The sequence below is a fragment of the Nannobrachium achirus genome (assembly GCF_963921795.1).
Source record: "Nannobrachium achirus genome assembly, chromosome: 10".
NCBI classification, from domain to species: domain Eukaryota; kingdom Metazoa; phylum Chordata; class Actinopteri; order Myctophiformes; family Myctophidae; genus Nannobrachium; species Nannobrachium achirus.
In genome coordinates, this window is record NC_137819.1 from 41,178,950 (window position 1) to 41,199,631 (window position 20,682).

Below are 20,682 nucleotides of genomic sequence, written 5' to 3' on the forward strand. Positions count from 1 at the left end.
CTTCTGTGGTGATGAACGGTAAGGTGGGCCCAAGGAGGAAGATCAATCACGACCCTAAACAGTTTGTTCTGGGCTGTTTGGAGATTTAAATTGGGGCAACTGGGGCATCGCAATACCAAACGAGGATTCCGTAATCAATGAGGGGCCCAACAAGAGCACCTCCTAGGGTCTTTCGTGATTTAAAGGAGGGGGAGCAGGAATCTTTCTTTATCTAAATAATGACGCATATCTCTCAAAGATCCCCTAAGGATGCCCAAATAAATTTAAAATAAATAAAAACACAAAAGACATAGGCACATTTGAAGTTATAATCAGTGTCTCCCTCTACACCCTCTACTTCCTTCTGCTTCCCTCGACTTCGGGACCACGCCTCTTCCGTGACTCACAGCGGAGGCTCGTTTCAGTCAGTGAGACAGGCAGACAGACAGACAGACAGACAGTCACCCCCCTCCCCTCTGCCTGTTTCTGCAGGACTCTCCAGTCTGCACTGAGAGAGTGAACGATTAGTGAAATAATTGTTTAATGTTCTGATTGTGTGTACTTTAGCCTACTTCAGTAGTAGAGACACATTGCAGACTGTTTGATTGCGTGACTGTTTGTGTTCGCGGCTCGCTGCACGCCCGGACATCACCGCGATGTGTAAAGTAACTATAAGTATATTTACTCAAGTACTGTACTCAAGTACAATGTTGAGGTATTTGTACTTGGATATTTCCAATTTCCAATACTTTCATTTCTACTACACTACATCTATCTCTGAGGCAAATACTGGTTACACCATTAAAATTATTTGAAAGCTTTAGTTACTACAGTAACTTTTCCTATGCAAACTTCTAATAAAGTCTTCAATCAATCAAAACAGAAATACATTATAATATAAAACATATATTAACTACCTATTTTATACCTTGGCTGTTTTAAACTAGCCGATCTGCAAGCTGCACGTCGTCACGTCCTAGGCGACTGTCATGCGAGAATGATATGAGAGTACTTTTACTTGAGTAAAATATCTTTTCCACCATTGCGAGTTCGAACGGCCGACGGCCCAGTCACTCGCGTTTGTGAAGAACCACATAATAACTACTTTAGCCCTATTATACCGTGGCTGTTTGAAACTAGCCGATCTGCAAGCTCACAATTGTGAGCTTGTACTGTAGATTGGCCACTGCGTGACTGTCCATGCGTGCGAGAATGATATGAGAGTACTTTTACTTAAGTATGAGTGTCTTTTCCAGTCGAGCTCGTCACGTGGCTCGCACAGCCCACGGCCCGTCACTCGCGTTTGTGAAGCACCTTTTAATAACTAATTCCAGTGGAATACATTTGTCTACCTTCTTTTGGGTGAGTTAATCCAATCTCGTGTCATTGTTTGGTCCAGAGGTAGAGAACACATCAATGGAGAGGCAGGGGGAAAAAACGGGAGGAGAGAGGGAAAAAAAACAAAAAACATCCACAGTCACACACCGAGGCAACTCCAGCATTTGGCCGAAACGAGCACCCATCTCGGCTTGGTGTTTCTCAGTGCCTCGCTAGAGAACCGGGCCGCGAAGAGACACGCCCCCCAGGCTAGTAAAATACGTGCATGCTACACTATATAATGGATACGGAGAAAACGGCTTATTGATTCTTTATAAAAAATTGCAAGTGTATAGCATTCATGTTGTTGTTCATGTCAATTAAGAAAGTTAAGAGTTCACTTTATTAGAAATAGTGTAAAATATTGTAATTTCCAAGACATTCTTCACATTCCTTTCAATGGGATCACGTGATGTTGCTCTGCTTTCATACGTCATGCTTTTGCTCGGCCATTCCCGAGCTCGTGGAGGAGGAGTTTTGAAAAAGTAGGACATTAAAATCTCCGTCTGAATACAACTCTGAAAACAGGCAAGACAACTATATGGTTGCATTGGCAAATATTTTCACAACTACCTAACAATTAAATTGGGACAAAGTAGATGTTATTCTGCTACCCTGTCTTTAATGGTCATGCTTTGCTGGACATCACAATATGTCATTCGTTGTTAACCTTTTTCTGATCTCTGACTTGACAATATAATGTTCAATTAAACAATATAAATACAAGACGGAATTCAAGAAGGGAACTTTCTATTAAACCCATGGATTACAAGTGTGCAAATGGAGAGTATGATGTGTTTGGACCTCCTCAGAAGCACTCTCGACTGAGGCACATGTTTGCATCCTCGCTGCAGACCCCTCCTCCTAGTCTCAACCTGGGGAAGAACGACTATGAGATTACATTGAACAGAACTACCACCATTGTGCCCTATATGATGACAGTGTCAGTGCAGCCACACTTGCAATCTCCCAGAATTGCACCTTTCTAGTTAGTGTGGTTGCTATAGGCAACACACTATTGTATTCGGTCGAGATTTCTTTCCCAGCAAAGTGAACCTGTGTTTTGTAAACTTTTTGACTAATGTTATCCGGGTTGGACGGCTGCACAACAGAAAAGTGAAGCTTTTGGTCATGCTTCTCTTGACATCACAATATCTAATATAAATATTAAGACGGAATTGATTTCCCAGCGGATTCCTTGTGACTCACGTCACAGCAACCACACTTTAAATTTCCCAGAATTGTTCCAATGTCCAAGGCCAAAAAAACACCAATCAAATCATTTATTGCAATTATTTGTACAACAAATCCTCGTCAAAAACGAAACTATAATGATCATAATCGCGTGACAACGACCCCTAACAATCCTCCCCCTCCCTTAGTCCCATTTGTTGTTACATCTACCCATTCCTCGCTCTCTCTGTCTCCCGCTTACAGTTTACAATCTCACCCCTCCCTGCCCCCTGCTCCCTCTGCCCTCCCTCCCCCATCTCTCTCTGTCTCTGTCTCCCTCTCTCTGTCTGTGTCCCTCTCCCTCTCCCTCCCTCCCTTCTGTGTGTGTGTGCGTGCGTGTGTGCCAGCAGCACCTGCAATGCAGCACTGACTGCACAGAGAGCTGTGACCGCTAGCGCTGGTGTGATGCCATCCCCCCCTCCCTCAGGACATCATGTCTACCGTCTACCTCTCTCTTTCTCTCTCTCTCTCTCTCTCTCTCTCTCTCTCTCTCTCTCTCTCTCTCTCTCTCTCTCCATCATCTGTCAGTTCCAGAGCTTTATGGGCACGATAAAGACTGTTCTCCTACCGCCAAAGCATCCATTTAAAACCCAGCACCGATAGATCAACTTATCTAATCTATCCAATCTATTTACCTCTATCTCTCTCTCTCTCTCTCTCTCTCCCTCCCTTTCTCTCTCTCTCTAGCCTCTCTCCTCTCTCTTTCTCTCTCCCTCCCTTGGTCCCTTGTTCCCTAGTCATTTGTTCGTAACCACCTTAGAGTTGCCTCTCCCTTCCCCACAACACAGGTGCACGCACAGCATGCACTCATAATCAATAGAAAAATTTATAATGAACTACTCTGGGAGTGAACTACTCGTTTTAAATCTGCAAAAGTAACCAGTAACTAAAAATGGCAATAAATTGTAGTGGAGTGAAAAGCACAACCTTTGCCTCTGACAAAAACATGAAAGAAAGTTGAGGCCAAGGGGAAAGGCCTGTGTTTAAGTACTTTCAAATTGTACTTAAGCACAGTACTTGAGTAAATGTATTTAGCGCACACTAGCACCCTAAGTCCTGGGTCAATTGTCAGCCGCATGCAGAGTCAGTGAAATGCTGACATCATCATTGCCAAGACAACCCACATTGGTTACCTTCACTCCACAGGGACAGGGATTTATCCATCTGTCTCCCTCTCTACCCATCTCTCTTTCTCTCTCTCTCTCTCTCTCTCTCTCTCTCCCCCTCTGTGCCTCTCTACTGGTTTATCTGTCTGTCTCCCTCTTTGTCGGTATCTCTCTCCCTCCATGTCTCTTCATCCTGTATCTCTTATGGTCTCACAGGCACGAAACCTAAAACGGTATCATGTATATCTCTCTTTGTCTCTCTCCATCTCGCTCTCTCTCTCTCACTGTTGCTCTCTCTCTCTCTCTCTCTCTCTCTCTCTCTCTCTCTCTCTCTCAATGGTGCTGTCAGATACACACATACAGCACAGTAAGCTTGGTGCTGGTGGTAGTCTGTCTACTCTATGCAGAACAGGTCATCTCCCTCACATTATTACCCCACCTTCATACTGACAAACACAACAAGACCAAACACTGTGCAACATGTTGACTGCTTTATTTACACCAGTGGTTCTCAGACCTTCCATGTCAAGGACACCCAGATAAATACTATATGTATGTATTTGGCCGCGGACCCACATCAGAAAATAGCTTATCTCCAACAAGATTTGTGGTAATGTTTCCACAAATATTTAGAGCTTATAGATCGTTCACTTATAACTCTGTCTGCACTACTTACTACACTAGAAATTCCTGTGTGTCACTTTAACCCAACTCTAAGGCCCTGATGTAAAAAGTAAAGATCTACAAGATAATTGTAAATTATACAAAACCACTGAGACATACGCTGCTGACTGAGATTCAACCAAGATGGTTTGTTACACGGAAAATACAGGCATATACAGTATATGCAACTATTGTTAGTAAAGTAGTATAGTCTCGCATAGCCAGACAACTATTCCACAATCTCCGAATGATATAGAGCCTGGAACTACAGCTCCTGAACGGCGAGTAATGGAAGCTGGTATTTCCGTTCATGAAAATACATTTTAAAATGTCATTTCTGATAAGCAGCAAGCTAAATATGCTTAGATGATTTTTATTTATATTAGGATAAATGTGTGCGATGTGAAACGGAAACGGAAGTGAGGAGGAGGCTTCACTTCCGCTTTAACCGGGTACTCATCATTCCTCTTACGTTACCCCAGACTGTATGACGGGAGCATTTGCAAAGCATTTGGCCAGTCTCGCGTCTGGCCACGCGAGACTAGTAAACTAGTAAAGTCCCATCTTACACATCATTGGTCAAACTAGAGGAGAAGTAGTAGTGGGTTTCTCATGCCAGAAGCCTGAGTCTGTCAGCAGCAGATCTGTAAGGGATAACTAAGACCACAAGCTGTCATGACTTGTCAGAAAACATCTTCGCAATCGCATATGTTTCACAAGTACCTAATAGGACAGTTTGTAAGTACAATAGCTTATAGTGTGGCCAGAGCAGTGGTGTCATAGGTAAAAAAGAAACCTGGCTATATTAACAGTTTTACACACAATTAAATGGTGAAAATAGTCGATCTACAAGCTCAAAGTGTATTGCTCGCTGTAGCTATTTTCACAATGTCTTTTAAATAAAGAAACACCTAATAAGATTAGTCGCCACACAAAATGGGGCCCTAAGTGTTAACCCATTAAAACTGGGAAAGCATCTGTCATTTTAGTGTTGACTATTCAAAAATAGCAGATCTACAAGCTCACAGCGCGTCACATTTTGCCACGCTGCGAGCTTGCACGTCTGCTATGTTTGAACATTTTTGAAAAATCTTGAAAGTGTTTGAATTTTATAACTCAAAATGTTCTCTTCTGGGCGGGGTCCCTGGCACAAAATATTTTCAGATGGGTTTCTGCTGCCAAAATTATTTTTTGTGGTCCTTGGCACAAAAAAAGTTTGAGAACCACTGATTTTAGAAGGCATTTGTAGAATGCCCTCTGTGTCTGTGTGCATGCCGCTAGTCACGGAAACAGAATTTGTACTTAAAATTATTATTAATTCATAATGCTGCACTGAAGAACATCGAGCAGTCCCCCCCCTCCCTCCCCCCCCCCTCCCCCGCAGTTTTTTAAGCCCCATTTTATGTGTTTTTTGACTGGCTGCTGTGCTGGAGGACCAAATTTCCATTGCAGGTTTATTACCTATATTACGGTAGCATCATTCACCTCACTTGCCCATGTGTCAGAGCTGAGGGAGGGGACTTGGCCTCTCAGTCTGCAACACCAACCTGTCTGTCTGTCTGTCTGTCTGATGTAAACATTAATATTTAGTGTTATTATTTGGGGGCCAACTTTCACCATATCCACATGGCCCACCGTTGGGCCCTCTGCCCTACCGGTTGGGAGGAACTCACTGCTCTAGAGCGGTGCTTCTCAAACTTTTCAAAATAATCACATTTGAAAAGTCCCTCAATTGTCACTTTAGAAATGAGCAGATAACATGGCCCATATGCACTTAAGATGTCTGTTGGTTTGTTTACTGTTGTGTGAGAAAACATTGTTCGAATGTTGTACGTTAAGCTAATCATTTGAGAGTGTGTGTGTGTGTGTGGGGGGGGGGGGTTCTTGATGGAGTTCCAGAGGGTCCCCAGTTCAGAGAGTGTACAAATGGAATCAATTTGGTTCCATTTGTACACTCTCAGAGTTAAATTAACATTGATTTTACAACAAAGTGGGGTCTCAGAGTTAGATGGGGTCTTCAACAGGGGGTCCGCGACCCCTAGGGGGTCCGCGGAGGTACTGCAGGGGGTCCGCGAAATTATTGCTTGACAAAAAAAAAAAAAAAAAAAGATTTCAAAAAATGTTTGTTTTTTGTTTGTTTTTTGCCATTTTCCACATTTATGTTAAAAAATAAATCATGATTCTATCCATTTTGAATAGCTTGAATATATGATTACTATGCAATTGACAGATTGTTGATATTATTTACATTTGTTCTCAGTTAATTAGTTAAGTAGTATGTTTAGAAATGGTAGTGGTACGGCCCACCCTGGTCGCTGTAACTTGTAGTTTGTTTAAAATAAAAAATATGTCGTAGCCCCGACCCCCCCACCCTACGAGGTGGTAGGGGGTCCCTGCTCCATCTCCCCATCAGTTTGGGGGTCCCCGGCCTGAAAACGTTGAAGACCCCTGATGATATGTCATTAAATGGGGGTCCATAGCCTAATGCGTGTCAAACTAGGGGTCCTTGAAATTAAAATGGTTGGAAAAATCACTGCTGGGTGCATATTGTATCTACCTTGCTGCTGGCGTGACTCAGGACTTGGCCTCTCCTCAGTAGTGCACTACGTAATGCATACTTCATGGTCTGCTCTTACATAACTCCTGCTGAGTAGTAGCTCCTGCTAATCCTGCACACTGCGTTCAGCAGGTCAAGTAGGTTGCCCTGGTAACCATCTAATAGGTTGTTTACCCGACTGTGCTGAGATCGAACAAGTTTTAACCAAATCTTTCAAAAGTAGCTAAAAGTAGCACATTTTGTATAGCTGCTATGTTTACTTTTTTGTATGGGGCTTAAGTGGTTAATCTGAGCTTTTAGAATGACAAGAGTATACTCAGGAAAGGGTGTGTGAGTGAGTGCGTGCGTGCGTGCGTGCGTGCGTGCGTGTGTGTGTGTGTGTGTGTGTGTGTGTGTGTGTGTGTCAGCCTGTGATTTCAAGGCAGCACTGTATTTTAGTGGTGCAAGCTTGGATTGACACTCAACCTGAATTTTCATTTACGTAGGTTCACTCCATTATTATTCAGTCTGAAAGCCATCTGCAGCCGTTTTCTGAGATGAGGGTGTGGCCAACGTGGGGCCCTATGGCGATTGGTTCATGTGTACTGGAGCATCCCCATCGCCATTGGGCCGGTTAGATTTTCAACCGAGAAAACCCTGCCTTCAACAGCGTCACCAGACCCTGAATCTATGCCTAGCGATCAGAGGCTGAAGCCAGGCTAAAGGCCCATTCCCACTGGGCCAGATAACAGATATCTGGAGATATTTCTCCAGATATTTTTCCATGCAAAGTGGATGGTAGATACAGATAAAAAAAATATTTGCCACAGATAAAAGTATCTGTGGCAAATATCTGTGGTAGACTTTTTTTTTATCTGTATCTACCATCCACTTTGCATGGAAAAATATCTGGAGAAATATCTCCAGATATCTGTTATCTGGCCCAGTGGGAATGGGCCTTAAGCTTGGACGGCACTGCAACATCTGATGAGAGTTAGGATGTTCTCTTGGCCTTGGTGCGAAACCTGAGAGCAGACCGAAAACTGCAACAATGTGCAGAGCAACATGCTGTCCAGTGAATTGTGTTCAATGTGTTTTCCATACAGCTGTAGTTTACAAACTTTGCAAATCGCAATCTAACGCCCTGTTTTGCTTTCACAGAACCTAAGCCTGCAGAAAGTTAAAACCATGGTGTTTTTTATTTAGATGTTTCAGTCTGAAATGGTAGTAAGCCTGTATGTTTCTAATGACTTACAGCCCGGGGGAGAAAGAGAGGGACAGTGTGAAACATGTTTATTTATACTGCGTTGCGTATTTCTATCCTAAACATTTTCAGATTATATATACATAATTTAGTGTACCGTCTGGCCATCATCTTGAGTAAGATAAAGAACGTAGTAGCTCAAGATTGTCTTCCTAATTAAAAGCAGGTGCAAGTGTAGCAACATGAGCTATGGGAATCAAATGGGCGAAAGAAATAAAGATTAATTTATATTCATAAAAGCCTATGTTATCACACAGTACCTTTACAATTACTTGAAGTTATTAAAATTCAACCTTTAGGGACTTTTGATATAAAAATTTACTACAGGTATAGTCTAAAAGTGTGACTGACTGTATGGGCAGGAGCTGTTCCATGGAGGGGGGCCTCACTCAACCAGGGGCGGCGCATCAACAGTGTCAGCATGAAACTGCTTCTCAGTGAAACAAACATGATGAATGCAGAAGAAACGTTACGCCAACAAAAGCTGTTGATGTGTGTCAGCTTTGTGCATTGCACCTCGGGCAATGTTTGGAAACATTTCACTTCCATTTTCTTAAGCCTACAAATAGGTGGATATTATGCCACGTTGCATCAGTCAGCCCCAGTGAATGCTATAGCAGTCACTGCCAGTGAATGCTATAGCAGTCAGCTCCAGTGAATGTTATACTGTAGCAGTAACTGCCAGTGAATACTAACCAGTCAGTGCCAGTGAACTGAATGCATTGGCAGTCAGTGTAAGTGAACGCCATAGCAGTCAGCTCCAGTGGATACTATAGCAGTCACTCACTGCCAGTGATACTAACTGGTCAGTGTAATGTAAATTAGCATTGATTAATAGTAATGAATATCAGGACTGTAGAACAAAATTATGCTCAACGTCACTAGATTACCTGCCTGGCCGCCGTGCCAACTTGTTAAATGTGAACGCAAATAAAGATGTTAAATGTGTGTGTGTGTGTGTGTGTGTGTGTGTGTGTGTGTGTGTGTGTGTGTGCGCGTGTGCGTGTTTCAGGTGGGAGGAGGAGTACACAGCCAGAGTGGACCTACAGGACAAAGTGGCGGAACTGGAGGAGGTACAGTTATTAGATCTTTAGAACCACCAACAGTAGATCTTAAGAACCACTCAAAACAGCCAGACGCAGAACAATAGCAGAGTTTATAAACTGCATATTGTCCACAGTAACACAGAACAGAAGATGAACTGTGAACTGTGTGAAGTAACTGGCCTTAATATAGAGGGTATGCGCGTGACATCATCATCACACCTGGAGGTTATGCAGGAAAGCCTACTGAGTGGCAAAAAACTACTTTTTGACAGCCCATACATCAAAACAGAAAAGTCTTATCTGATTGCATTAAACAACGTTAAACTCACTTTGCCATTCACTTTGCCACTCGATTTGCCACTTACTTTATGCATGCGCATACCCTCTATTATGAAAGAATGAGTGTTATACTGTACCTGTATGTCTGTAGTAGGACATTGAATGCTTTTAATACTTTAATCAGAAATGTAAACAGCATGTGGTACAGTAGGACACTAAGGCTAATGTAATTTGAAGTAGACATGTCTGACCATTGAGATCACGTCCATAGTGGGTGAGGCTCACATGGGCTGTACACAACTTTTTTTAGTGCATTCAAAATTAACAGGAACTGTGCTTTTCGTTGCATACATGTGTATTTCTGTGCCTCTCTCCATGGTGCTGAAAAAAGCAGATAAACAAATAGCCTTGTTATGTGTTAGTAGCCTGTATGATACCTGTAGTAATCAAGGTTTCATCTTTATACTTTGTGCTTTTCATGTTGTTGGCTGCTTATTGTGTTGTAATTGGATGTCCATTATAATGCTTGGTGTGCTGGAAAGTCAGTTCTAATCTACATGTTTCATAATTCTGAGGAAGGCATTAACTAAAGAATCATTTATGCACCAGAACTTCAATAAAATAAAAGTGCCCCTAGCTGCAGAATATGGTGCAGGCCTACACCCCTTCCCACACACTTCGATCAGCAAACACAGATAGAATGTCTTTCCCTGCCGTCCCTACAACACCCTGGCCAACACTCCAAGTGTCCTAGACTTTGTTAAGACAGCAGGCAAATCTGATTCATTTCTCAGATATGGTCTTTAGGACTGACTGTCCACACTGTTATTTGCAAGTGGTCAGATCTAATTAGTGTATTCAGACACCATCTACCTATCTCCATTGATTACTGTGATAACGACATGGATGTTAGTAAATGCATAATTTATATATGCATAATAATATATGCAATATAATATACAGTATATCATACACTGTTGTCACTCGCCAAAAATAGATGATTTTCCAATCTATCTGTAATTGTACATCATGTGCATTGAGCATCGGCATAATTATGCAGCGACTGACAAAGCCCATTGATGAAGCCGATTTAAAAAGATTTGTGAACTCTGTCGTCAACTATCCTCATATTTGTTTCTCCACAATGGGTTGAGCAATCGATCTGAAATTGCACATGAAATTGACATGGTTATTGACCACTGGCTTACACAGGGGCTGAAGAAAGCTGATTTGTCAATTCTCCTACATTTACACTCTTTATTAGCATTTTGCCAAGTCAGCACAAAGTTGTGCCATGCGCAATCTCGCATCCCAGAAGTCTGCATGTAATGCTATACCATGCCCTCACCCATCACCGGGTATGGAGAAACCATCCATAGTATCCCAGTCAATATGTAGCACTTTTTTATTGTGATCCCTATGAGCTGGTGCCATACATAGAAGTGTGCACTCAACCCAATACAAGATAAATCAACATAACTAATCGGAAAGGAACTTTTAACTCTTACATAGATGCTCATATAACTCACACTGAAGTTAGGTTTCTACTTCCACGAGAGTGTTTTTTTTTTTTTTACAAGAAATAGGTTGTCTCTGCTACCTTCTTGCAGGTATTATACGCTCATGTGGCAGCACTGGTACGTAATGCTGGACACAGAGTAGCGCGGGGTGCAGAGATTTGTCACCAACCATGAATCTCAAAGCCATCATTGTACCCTCCATATGAGAGCAGGCTGGTCCTCCTTAACTTAGCACAAGCTGAGTCACTGGTGTCTATTCAGTCATAAGGTCACACGGACACACAGCTGCCATCATATTCATGCACACTCATTACCCTGCAGAACAGTAACCATAATCAGCTGTGTTCTCAGAACATTGTCCTGCTGACCATAGTACTAGAGACTCAGACACTGTTCGGCAAAATAAAGCCTGCAGTCGTCTGCCCCTTTGGTCTGGAATGAGCTTCAAGGAACTATGACAGTGTAGGAGCTTGTGTCTTGTGTTTAAACTCTTAATCACTTCCTACCTGGCATTACAATGTTGGTTCATGTCATTATAGGAGAAAACCTTCAAACTTTCTCATCTACAAGCCCAGGCTATTATCACGTGACACCGTCATACATATAAGTAAAAGTATACAACAGGGCTTAAGTGGCAATGTTGTCAGAAATAATCTTTCTCTGTCTGGTGTGTAACTTTATGTGGAATTTCTGTTTTAATCTTGACTTTTTAGAAGGCTAATCTTAGTAATCTACAGTATTATGACTCAAGGTATAATATTGTAACTTTGTGCTGCCTTTCTGTATCATGGCCTCTCTTGCAAAGAGATTATTTATCTCAATAATAATAAATATGTGCACGTCAGCGGGTGGAGCTCGTGCCAGACCAGGTCGGGCAGCCACAGATCAGAAATAACCTGACTAATGCATCACTGCTGCAGACATACTTTAAAATGCAGACACACTGTAATATTTAACACCTATTCATCTATACGTACATAATTCATGTCTTCATGATTTGTGTGTGTGCGCGTGTTCGTGTTCGTGTGCAGGACCTCCAGGAGAGTGAGGTGTGTCAGGACGAGCTGGCTCTGAGAGTCAAACAGCTGAAGGCGGAGCTGGTCCTCTTCAAGGGTCTCATGAGTAATGTGAGTATTCAGAGACCCCTGAGTTAACATCAATGTACAGTACTGTATGTTCACTTATGGATGGAGACGCTTCTCATGGGCCTATGTCAATACCATTTTTTTTAATACTGCAATATATAAATAATCTGTTAAGTAAAAGTCTGGAATTCAAAATGTACTTGAGTAAAAGTACAAAAGTATTGGAATGTACTTAAAGTACCAAAAGTAAAAGTACTCAATATGCAGAATGTCATAAGCTTTCAAATGTATACAAAATATTTTGAATATAGCAGATCTATGAGCTCACAATCAAATGGCCGAAATGTATGCAGGGCTGAAGTGGTTATTGCATGTTTTGTAATAATAATCAAAATATACAAAGTAACTAGTAAATAAAGTTTTAGAATAATTGTAGTGTCGTTTAAGTACAATATTTGGATCCGACATGTAGTGGAATAGAAGTAAAATTATTGAAAAGCGAGTGAGCCTTTCCTTCGTGACGAGGAGGCCGGAGGGTCTGAAATCAGTCCTTGGTGCCGTTTGCTATGAGAATGTATAAACCGTGTGGCTGCTGCCGTGTAGTTGCAGTGTCGTGGTGAGAAGTGGTGCCGCTTGACACTCGTGTGACTATTGTAACATCCGCCCTTGTTACGTTACCTGTGGATTGGGCTGATGTCAAACTATATACGTAGGCTTACCTTGCCCCACCCCAGTTCAAAATTGCTCTCTGCGCCCTTGCTTGACACCCTCTACAGCAAATATTTACAAGCTTGTGAATGTGTACTGGAGAACATGTTACAGGGTCTATCTTATCTTTTACTATAGAATTGAGAACACTGTCTGTCTGTCTGTTGTTCTGCGTCCATCCATTTTTAATTAAATAAACTCTGTCTTTCTGTCTGTAGGCCATACGCATAGTTTTTCTCCTCAGTGGTTTGGCCAATCAATTTGAAGGCTGACAAAGCTGTTTTTTATATTTTCTAAATTTAAGCTGTACTGTATATTGGCATTTTTGGCAAGTTTGCACATGGTGTGGGTATGCGCTTCCCTGCGTATGGACTAGTAATCTAATAGACTAATACAAATTAAGCCTGCATTTTTTTGCTGTTGTAGTGGTGATCTTTGTGCATGTGCACACGTGTGAATGTGAATGTGTATATTATATTGGTTCTTTAATTGATATTATATTTTTGTTTTCTTTTCCGATTTCTTTTAATCGCACTGTCATTTTTTAATTGCACTGTTTGACCCCAGGAACAATAGTCACTGCTGAGGCAGTTACTAAAGGGGATCTAAAGTAAGCGATAAATAAATGTGCGTGGCTGCACATTCTATCACAATAAATATGGATTGTGTCAGTTCTTCTGCTCACAATTGTCTCTCTGTCTCTGTGGCCACCAGAACCTGTCAGAGTTGGACAGTAAGATTCAAGAGAAGGCCATGAAGGTGGACATGGACATCTGCCGTCGTATTGACATCACCGCCAGGCTGTGTGACGTGGCCCAGCAGAGGAACTGTGAGGACATGATCCATATCTTCCAGGTACACATGTCAAAGTTATTCTGTATTGTGGTTAGAGATGGGACGATATGAAAATTTAATGTCACAATTATTGTGACCAAAGAAATTGCGATTTACGATATTATCGCGATAATCAAAACATCCCCAACATCCAATATCCTTGGGCGGAACCAAAAATAGCCGATCTACAAGCTCACATCTTGTAAGCTATACTCTTCAATAAATGCACCCACTTTTCAGGGCTTATTGTGCATTGACAATAAATTTGAAATACTGAAACAGCCTTGCCCATTCATTTGTTCATTAAAGTGTAGCCTATATTAGGTCAATATAATTCTAAAATTGATTGATTGAATACAATCAAATTAAATACTGCAGACTTGTACATTTTAAGCATCAATAAAGCCAACAGTAAAAACAAGTTGTGGGAGATTGCACATACTGTAGCTGGTGCTGTTGATCAGTTTATTGACGGAGAAGCAAGAGAAGATGAAATGGTGATGGCATTGTGGGTAATTTGCTGTGAGAAGTCTGTGCAAGTCTGGTCCAGAGCAGACTTGGTAAAGTGGGAGGATCAGGCGGATCAAGTCTACATACGGATATTTGGTCTCTACTTGCTCAGATGCAAACTTGAGTATTGGAATAGTACTTGGGCACCGACTGATGACGTTTACAAGTTCGCAAGGACGGGAGTACAGACTAGGGCATTCACCAAATATTCGAATATTCAAATATCAAAGTCACTATTCGATGTTGTTCACCGAAGTCGAATATTATTATTTATTTATTTATTTATTTATTTTTTCTCTTTAAAAAATATATAGTTTATAAAGCTTGGCTAGATAGGAAGTCAATGCCCCTGGTGGATGAATTTGTTAATGCTCTATACCAGGGCTTCTCAAACCTTTTTAGGCCGTGACCCCCAAAATAAACATATTTGAACTGGGGACCCCCACCCTGACAAGCCCTTGGAATTCTAGGTATTAATGTGACTCGGTTCCACAGATAAATATTGTGAAAATAGCAGATCTACATGCTCACAACGCCTCGCAACACGAGGCGTTGTGAGCATGTAGATCGTCTATTTTCACAATGTTCTTGCTTACTTAATATTTGACAGTTTGGCCAGTCCTGTCGAATATTCGACTATTCGAATACTTTGAGGTCGAATAATTCGAATACTAAAAATCACTATTCGTGAATGCCCTAGTACAGACAAGTCTGGACATTGATAATCGGCCTTTATCTCAGCAGGTGGCCACGCCCCCCTCCACTCTGAGCCGCCGGCCCAGGAAGCACAGCGGCCCGCCGGTGAGGGGCGCCGACAGCGACGACCCAGGGAGCATGTCCGAGAGCGAGGGGGGAGGAGCCAAGGACGAGGACTCCTGCAGCACCTCAGCCAATCAGATCAACGAGGAGATGCAGAGGATGCTAAACCAGCTGTAGGCTATATCTTTTTTTCAAAATCTTTTCTAGGAGGAAAAGTGAATAGGATGTGAAAACTGACATGTTGATCAATGTGCACGGAATAGGCTCTATGTGCAGCATCCATATTGGAAAAGAAAGTAGGCCCCTTCCTGACTTGTCTTACCGATGGTGGAAATTAAGGCACTGTTCCACTGTACAAGTGGTCTCAAACTTTAATTTCAAGGACCCCCATAACTCTGAGGCCTCGTCAGACATTGTTAGCACAAGCCTCTAGCGTGCCCTTGAGGGAGGGGGGGGGGGGGGGGGGAGCGGAGTCCAATTCATTCCCTATGGAAGTCACATGTTTTGAGAATGACTAAATCTGCCCCAATTTATTTTCAATATGGCTACTGTTTCATAGAGCTGAATATCTTGTGACGCAAAACTCACGTTTGTTAACTATATTAAAATGTGTCCACTGTGTGTGTGTGTGTGTGTGTGTGTGTGTGTGTGTGTGTGTGTGTGTGTGTGTGTGTGTGTGTGTGTGTGTGTGTGTGTGTGTGTGTGTGTGTGTGTGTTGCGTGTGCAGTCGTGAGTGTGAGTTTGAGGATGATTGTGACAGTCTGGCGTGGGAGGAGACAGAGGAGACATTGTTGTTGTGGGAGGATTTCCCTGGATACACACTGAGCAGCATGGACACACAGGGAGAGGTACACATGCACATACACACACACACACACACACACACACACACACACACACACACGCACGCACACACGCGCACGCACACGCACACACACATAAACTTCTCTTCCTGGAAGCTACCACAGCATCGTCCTGAAGACTCCATCCTTTTTTATTGTCATACCGATAAATAGGAATTTCATATTAGCTCTATTGATCCAAGCCAGTACACAAATAAACATGCTCTGAAAATGCAGGCCCACCCATCTGACCAATTAACAGGTTACGGTTGGACCTCAAATGCTTTCGACATTTTCAGAAGGTTGCGAATCGCTGTATTATACTGTTATACTGTTATACGACATACTGTACAGCGAGTCAGCAACACACACAAACATTGTTTCATCTAAAGAGCTGTGTTCCTGCTGCTGCTAAGCTCCTAAGAACATTATGTACAGTATATAAAACAATGCAATGCAGCGCTGTACCTTGACTGATGATGAATGCCTGGCTGGTGACTCTGTTGGAATGCAGTCCATTTCTTGCAACTCTCTAACATTTTGCGGGGAAATGCAAAAACAGAGTTTCTTTTTGATCATTATGTGTTTCCGGCAAAGCTCATCTGGACTTTTGGGACAAAGTGATGTCAAGCAAATACCGGCGCAGTAAAAACCTGATGTTTAGACAAAGCGAGACAAAAGCCAAACAAAAGCCAGTGTTTGGTTGCATTTGCACAGTATCTGAGTTATGAGGATTTTACAATATAGACTAGAGTTTTGTTTAAACATGTTCTAATTCATAATTACCTAAAGTGATAATACTGTACGTATTCTGTTTCTCTCTGTCCTACATTACACACACACACACTCAAACAGCAGGACGAGTCTATAGAGAAGGTGATCAATGACACAGAGTGTCTGTTTAAATCCAGGGAGAGGGAATACCAGGACACCATCGGCCAAATAGAGGTGAGACACAACCACTGGGTGTGGGGGCTCTACATTTATTGCTATCCTTGTCGCCAACCAAAATCCCCAAAAGGATTCTGATATCAGTCAAACCTTCCCTTGAGGCAAAGGGTAATTTTCATGCCTAAGGAAGAGTTTTACTGTTACGGTTAGCTGCTTGATTTAGTCCAGTTTCCATTCGCTCCACACTTACCCGTCCAAAAATGTCACCTGGCTTTACAACATGTTTTGCAGATTAGTCCTTTCTCACTGGAAAGAGAAGAAGAAAAATCTTGTAGTTTGCATTTTGCTTGATGCATCACTGTCCATACCTTGTTGTCTTTGTTATTTAGGTGGCTGATTCATAATGATGAATCATTAGATAGCTACAGTATGCAGGCTGTTTGTGATGACGCAGGTTAAGATCTATACTATTGACGTCATCACACACTATAGGTCATATAGTCTTTATGCAAGGCAGGGGAAGGTGTGGCAGTGTTGGCAGACAGTGACACGAAGGAATCAAACAAGCTGCCAGGAACCAGCGGGTGGCATCATTTTAACATATAGGACAGAGCCTTCTAAAGGATGGATGGATAAAAGATTTTTATTTTGTCATTGAACAACAACATTGTCCTGATGGCATCAATCCAATGCAAAAAGAACGATAGAATGCAAAGATGTTAGTAGCAGCATAGGTGCTAATAAATAAATAATGTTAGTGTACATGCATGTACAGTGAGGAGTTCATTAGTCCAGCAGGGCACTTAGATTTCGTGTTCAACAAAATTATAACGGAGGGGGAAAAGCTGTTCCTGGATCTGGTTGAAGAGGTCTTGAGACATATGTAGCCCTCTGTGAGCGGAGGGGAGATTTGTGTATTGTCTGGTCAGTGGCCTGGACTACAATACACAAATCCACCTACTGTTCTGCAGAGACTGTTCTACAGTTGGTTTACTTGGTTATGTCTCTTCCTGGTTACCTGCCGTCGCAAGCCGCCTTCTTTTCACCTGCCAGGTTGAAAGTGGTTAATAAACCAGAATGTGGAAACGGTCATGGAAGCGCAATTAAGAAAGTTTCTAAGATTTATGATTGTAATGATCCTTCCAGTTGGAGCTGGCTACAGCTAAGAGTGACATGAACCGTCACCTGCATGAGTACATGGAGATGTGTTCTATGAAGAGAGGACTGGACGTTCAGATGGAGACGTGCAGGAGACTCATCACACAGAGTGGAGACAGGTATGCATGCGCACACACAGGCATGCACGCTCGCTCGCTGAAAATGGCTGATCTACATCAAAATAGTAAACAATAATCGTAAAAGTTTAGGCATAAGGGGTAAGACAGCGCACAAGATAGTGTAAACATACACTGCATTCAAAATTATTATTACTAGTAAGACACCTCAGGGCGACATGCGCGCCAATTCTTCGCCATCTGGCCAGTGATGTATATCGGACCTGTTACCCATATATGGAGACCCTTGGTACCCATATATGGAGATCCATGTACTGTATATGGAGATATGCTGTGAGAGCCCAAACCTGCTTACTCAGTTATTCGTTATCTGAAAGTCCTATGATGTCTATGACATCATACCCTTTTATGCCCATACATGGAGATCCCTGTCTGTAGAACCAGCCACACAGATATGTGCTGTCTTGGCCATCTGTCTTGGCCATATATGGATTCTGTTAGTGTGGTATGTGGCCGATGTGGCCTCCATATATGGGCACTCCCATATGAAGTCCTATTAAATATGGGCTTAATATTGATGACATCATAAAAGGGCATAAAAGGGATTCTGTTAGTGTGACATCACAGTGAAGCCAGAGCGTGATGTCAGAGCTGCAAACCCATTCTGTTAAGAGTGGTTCCCCTTACATCACAGTGATGTCAGAGCATGATGTCGTTATAGACAGAGATACATACGGACAAGCTGTGACCGTTCACATACTAAACTGCGACCTACGGTCACAATTATTGCCATATAGTCTTTTTGCAAAGCAGGGAGAGGTGCGGCAGTGCGGGCAAACAGAGTGACACAAAATAATCAAACAAGCTGCCAGGAACCAGCAGGTGGCATCAGCATGAAATGCTAGTGCAGCTTTAAATGCTTAAATTCATAATTTTTGTTGTTGCTCCTAATCTCTTGAATATCACAAAGTAACCTGTTCAGGAAAACCATGTACAAAGTCATGCTCTTCTAGATCTACAGTATGACATGCACTGAACACACGATTATACGATTATGCATGCTACACACACACACACACACACACACACACACACACACACACACACACACACACATACACACACACACACACACACACACACACACACACACACACACACACACACACACACAGTGCGATACAATTGCAATTAGCCTTATTCACGGCCCGCCCACTCAGCATCCCCCGGGTGCTGAAGTCACATTTTGAAGGGGAAAATCCTACTATAGCCTATAGAGTTAACACAGAAATCGCAAGTTTTATGCAATTTCCGAATAGTAAAGTATAAAATACGGCTAGCATGATCAAGAACACAAGATAGTAAAAGGCACAAAGCATTATAATTTACTTTACCTTTCGAAATAATGATTTGTTGGCTTTAAGTCCAGCTATTTCTGTTATAGTTTCCCCTTCTAAATTGATGTCAGCACCCAGGGGATGCTGAGAAATTTGCTGAGTGGGCGGGCCGTGAATAAGGCTTACTGTACATATTGCTCTCTCTCTCTCTCTCTCTCCCCCCCTTCACTCGCTAATTCTGTCTGTCTGCCTGTGTGTGTCTAACAGGAAGTCCAGTTCTCTGATCACTCTGACGGTGGAGGACAGCGACGGTGAGGACAGAGAGAGGATGAAGCCGGCGCTGCCTGCAGACTGCGAGGGATCTGACACCTACTGTGACAACAACATCCCTCCATTACCCTGGAGGAAACCTTAACACACACACACACACACACACACACACACACACACACACACACACACACACACACACACACACACACACACACACACACACACACACACACACACACACACACACACACACACACACACTGATACAGGTACCTGCTGCGAACACACCAATTAACTTGATCATTCTCAATCCGGCGTCCCTGTTTTGGCCATTCAACATTTTTCAAACATATCCAAAAACTGCAAAAATAACTTTTGATTCATAATTCTACTCTAAAGTTTAGTACTCTAGTACTATGAGGTACCCACACACTGACACACAGACAAGCAAACACATGCACACACATGTTAAATCCTCGTGGTTCTGATTATGCTGACATTTGTCTTCCAGTGCTGTTTTTTTTACGTTGTTGTTGGGTACAGAAATGATATTGATAAACATGGGTTACAGTATGTACCTCACTGTCTGGTCTGCCATGGACCAGGGGTCCAAATAGACTGTTAGAGGTCCATTTGACATGTGACATATGAGCCAGATTTAAACCCAGTACTGTCTGACTCACTCCAGTTGTTATAGTGTCAGTATGTACCGGTACCAACCAAAACAATGGTACTCCCCTCTCTATCCAGCTCCCAAGAACCACCGGCAAACAATTATTTGCAGCCTCTTTATGGGTTTTATTAAAATGCCAGTGACTTCAGAGAAGCAAAAGCAACTAGACATAAACCTAACCCTACATATCACAAGGAACCAAAATACAAAGCACTAACCTACTAACACAGGAGCAAAGACGAGATCAACAAAAAGACTACCCACCCCTACGAAACCCAAGCTAACAATCATTTTACAGATTTTCTAACAAACATTTTACAGATGACACATATTGACTGCCAGTCAATATGGTCATATTTGTGTGTCCATTTGGCTATGCTTTGCCTTCCGCCGGCAGCCCAGGGCTGTAGGAACGGTGACGTTAGTCCATCGTTTCCATCCATTCACGGATGGACCTTTCTGTCCAAACAGGCTTATTAGCTCAGCAGTTGAAATTGGACACTCGCACAGGGGACTGGGGTTTGAATCCGAC

At 42.4% G+C, this 20,682-nt stretch overlaps 1 protein-coding gene across 1 annotated transcript in view; it reads left to right on the plus strand.

The window, feature by feature from the left end:
* iffo1a (intermediate filament family orphan 1a) overlaps positions 1–19,619 on the plus strand; it is a gene marked incomplete at both ends in the record, with an annotated part of 31,638 nt that extends 12,019 nt beyond the window's left edge. Inside the window, 8 exons of the mRNA XM_080734547.1 lie at positions 9,171–9,231; positions 12,035–12,130; positions 13,511–13,651; positions 14,882–15,072; positions 15,627–15,747; positions 16,600–16,689; positions 17,779–17,909; positions 19,472–19,619. Coding sequence (XP_080590673.1) covers positions 9,171–9,231; positions 12,035–12,130; positions 13,511–13,651; positions 14,882–15,072; positions 15,627–15,747; positions 16,600–16,689; positions 17,779–17,909; positions 19,472–19,619 — 979 coding nt within the window. The remainder of the gene's footprint in view (positions 1–9,170; positions 9,232–12,034; positions 12,131–13,510; positions 13,652–14,881; positions 15,073–15,626; positions 15,748–16,599; positions 16,690–17,778; positions 17,910–19,471) is intronic.
* Positions 19,620–20,682: the final 1,063 nt, after the last annotated feature.